Source organism: Diospyros lotus, chromosome 3, assembly GCF_014633365.1.
Source record: "Diospyros lotus cultivar Yz01 chromosome 3, ASM1463336v1, whole genome shotgun sequence".
Classification (NCBI taxonomy): Eukaryota; Viridiplantae; Streptophyta; class Magnoliopsida; order Ericales; family Ebenaceae; genus Diospyros; species Diospyros lotus.
In genome coordinates this window covers 22,361,759-22,364,854 of record NC_068340.1, presented here as the reverse complement: position 1 = coordinate 22,364,854, position 3,096 = coordinate 22,361,759, and the positions used below count along the sequence as shown (strand labels likewise).

Genomic DNA, 3,096 nt, shown 5'->3' with positions numbered 1-3,096 from the left:
CAAAAGGCAAATATCCTCTATTTGAAACCCATAAGCAGCCACAATCACACTAAAATAAGGAGATTTAAAATATGCAAATCATGCATCATATTACACCCAAAATCACCCAATTTCGTCTTCCATCACCACAATTATAACTTAAAAGTATATATGTCTGGTTTAAGATATAATACTATGAATTTAAAATTTATCTTCTTTCTGTCAAAATCGATGAAATGAATGACGGGAGATCGAACAAAGACGACAATCTCAAGACTATGAATTTGAAACCCAATAACTTAAGTTTAATATATTACGTATAATACTATCATGAAATTAAATGAGGACTAGCATTTAAAAAATTTCACTTCAATCTCAAAAAATTTACTTTACTCTTAAGTTTCAGCATGTTTAATATTTACAATATCAGTCATGATATATAATAAGAGATTTTAATATAATAAACCATAAATAGCACGATTCCAATAAAAATATTTCACATTTAAGAGATTTATTACGCATTTCTACACTTGTCTTAGTAAGCTTAGTTTCATTTAAATTACTATTGGGGAAGAAAAAATCCCACGTTAAGCATGAATTGAGGAGAATGGTTTAAAACAAGAGACCATTCCGTCCCTTCCATAAAATGACCTTTTTGAGGGCAGAATCATGTTGGCCACTTATGTACTAACCAAAACAAACAATATATAATACATAAGGAAGTCCAAACTCTAACCGGACCATTGCCAACTATAATTCTTTGATAAATAAAATAACTTGGAAATGTTACTTGTACACAGAAAAATTAGATTTTGTGTAACACTTAGTACTATAATATATATATATATGTTGTATATTTATTTTCACAATGAATAACCAGCACAAGGGTTCTTTACTATAGGAGAGAATTCCAAATCACATAGTTTGTATGCATCCCTTTAATTGTGGTCAAATTAGCATTTATAATTGATAGGAGAGAATTCCAAATCACAATAAAAAAAGAATTAGTCAAATCATGTTCAAAAAATGTTACATGCATATTGATTTTTGATATTTCATGTAACATTTGATATTAATTCAAATGGTTAATTAATGATCAGTGATTATTTATTATTAGGGGTGGGTAAGAAAAGTTAAATGCTAAAACCGACCCAAATCGTCAAATTACAAGTACATCGTATTCTAATTTTTTTTAATTAATAAAAAATTTAAAAATAATATATAATTATTTTATTGTATCTAAAAATAAAATATTTTTAGTGATTTCACACACATACTTTATCTAAATATATCTTATAATAAGACAGAAATTAAATGACATACCTACAAGCCAGTCTGACAATTTCTGTGTCTAATAAGAAAATTAAATATACTCGTCATTATTTATTACCATTATCTTTCATTTGCATTAGAGTACTCTAATCACCGAAACCTTACGCGAACTCAATAATGCCTCCTTCAATTGCCCAATTTGTACCAACAGCTGCTTGATTAACTGCAAAATAACAGTTTTTTAAGAATCTCATTAATAAATATTGACTGTAAATTTCACTCCGACCTCTTATCTTCTTTCTAAGACAGTACTTTAATTCAATTTAAAGAGAATGAATGTAAATATAGTTTAAAATAGTAATAAAAAAGGTTAAATTATTAAAAATTTATATTTTGTGACGTGCATCAATTATATAATAAATTTTAACTTTTGAAATTAAGGAAGCCACTTTCTAACTAAAACTTAAATTTTTATTTTTACAAAAAAATATTAAAATATCGAAAAGTGAGAAAAATTTAAAAAATGGTAGAAATATGAGAAATACACTTCACTTTTCATAAATTACATTAGTTATTTTAATTTTTTAAAAGGTTATATCAAATTATATTACACAAGGTATCCCTAATATAATTTTTTTTGTAAAATTGTACAAAATTTCACAATAATTGTTTTACTCTAAAAAATTCAATATAATTTTTAAAGGAAAAATTACATGCAGTTTTTTTAAGTTAAGGATAAATGTAAGAATTACCCTAAAATACTTTAACGTTTTAAAATATACCATAAGTTCCCTTGAAATTTAAGGTCTAAAAATGACCAAAATACTTTTATGTTTAAAGACTTTTTCTTTAATTCTCTTTTCTCAAGTCTTTCACTGGTTTCTTTCTTTTTTGATTAGTAGCGACGACACTAATACTATCTTTTATCTCTTTCGGGGGAGAAAATAAAAGAAATAATTAAAAATAAAATGATAATTTAATTTTTTTATTTAATAAAAAAAATAATATTATGAGTTCGACTGTTGATGGTGTCATAAGTCATATATTAAATCAGAAAAGTAGAAAAAATAATGATATATTATCTTCTTAATCTCTTCTAATAGAAGATTTTTTTATAATTGATAATACCATTAATAATGATACGATGATTACTACTATTTATTGAACAGAAAAGATGGAGAATATATGTTGCAGTTAAGTGATGAAATGCCAATACTACTAGGTATATTTACTTCAAAAATTTCTAAATGATAGAGATAATGACAGAAGATAGCGGAAGGAACCTGGTCTTTCTCTCTGAGGAGGCCCATCAAACGGTCCTCATTCTCCCGCCGGCGCCGGAGCCTCCGCCGCCACCCCAGTACCTTTCCGTACAAAACCGACACCACGAGAACACCGGCCACGCACACGGACGACCAGAAACTGCCTCTGCCCCTCGCATAGCCGCGAACCACATAAGCAACGCGAATAATTCCGGCACTGAGCAGCTCCTGCAGCCGCCATTCTTTCCGATCACTTCCTCTTATCTCCTCTCTTTGATCACCCGATGCCATGTTCGGCGACAACGCGGAAGAAACCGAATGTAATTCTGCCGGATTTTCGCAATCTTGGTAGGCCTGAGGAGGCACTGGCGGCAAGCCCTCGTGGTTGATTGCAGGAAAAATATTGGAAGTGTCGTCGAGGAGATAGTTATCCGCGATCACCGCCGGCGTGCCTCCATCCCAACCTCCGGAGTGGGATGCCGGCAGTTGCCACGGCGGTTGAATTTGCTCCCACTCGTCATCTTCCATGGAAGAAGAGGTGATAACTCTGCGAAGTTTGAAATATATAGACTGCGGGCCAGTG

The 3,096-nt window shown here is 30.8% G+C and overlaps 1 protein-coding gene across 1 annotated transcript; it reads right to left on the bottom strand.

The window, feature by feature from the left end:
- Positions 1-1,256: 1,256 nt before the first annotated feature.
- Positions 1,257-3,096, bottom strand: LOC127797780 (uncharacterized). The gene is made up of 2 exons (XM_052330922.1): positions 2,535-3,096; positions 1,257-1,474 (listed from the first exon to the last, which is right to left on the bottom strand). Exons 1-2 carry the CDS (start codon positions 3,039-3,041, stop codon positions 1,388-1,390), a joined length of 594 nt encoding a protein of 197 aa, XP_052186882.1. The 5' UTR covers positions 3,042-3,096; the 3' UTR covers positions 1,257-1,387.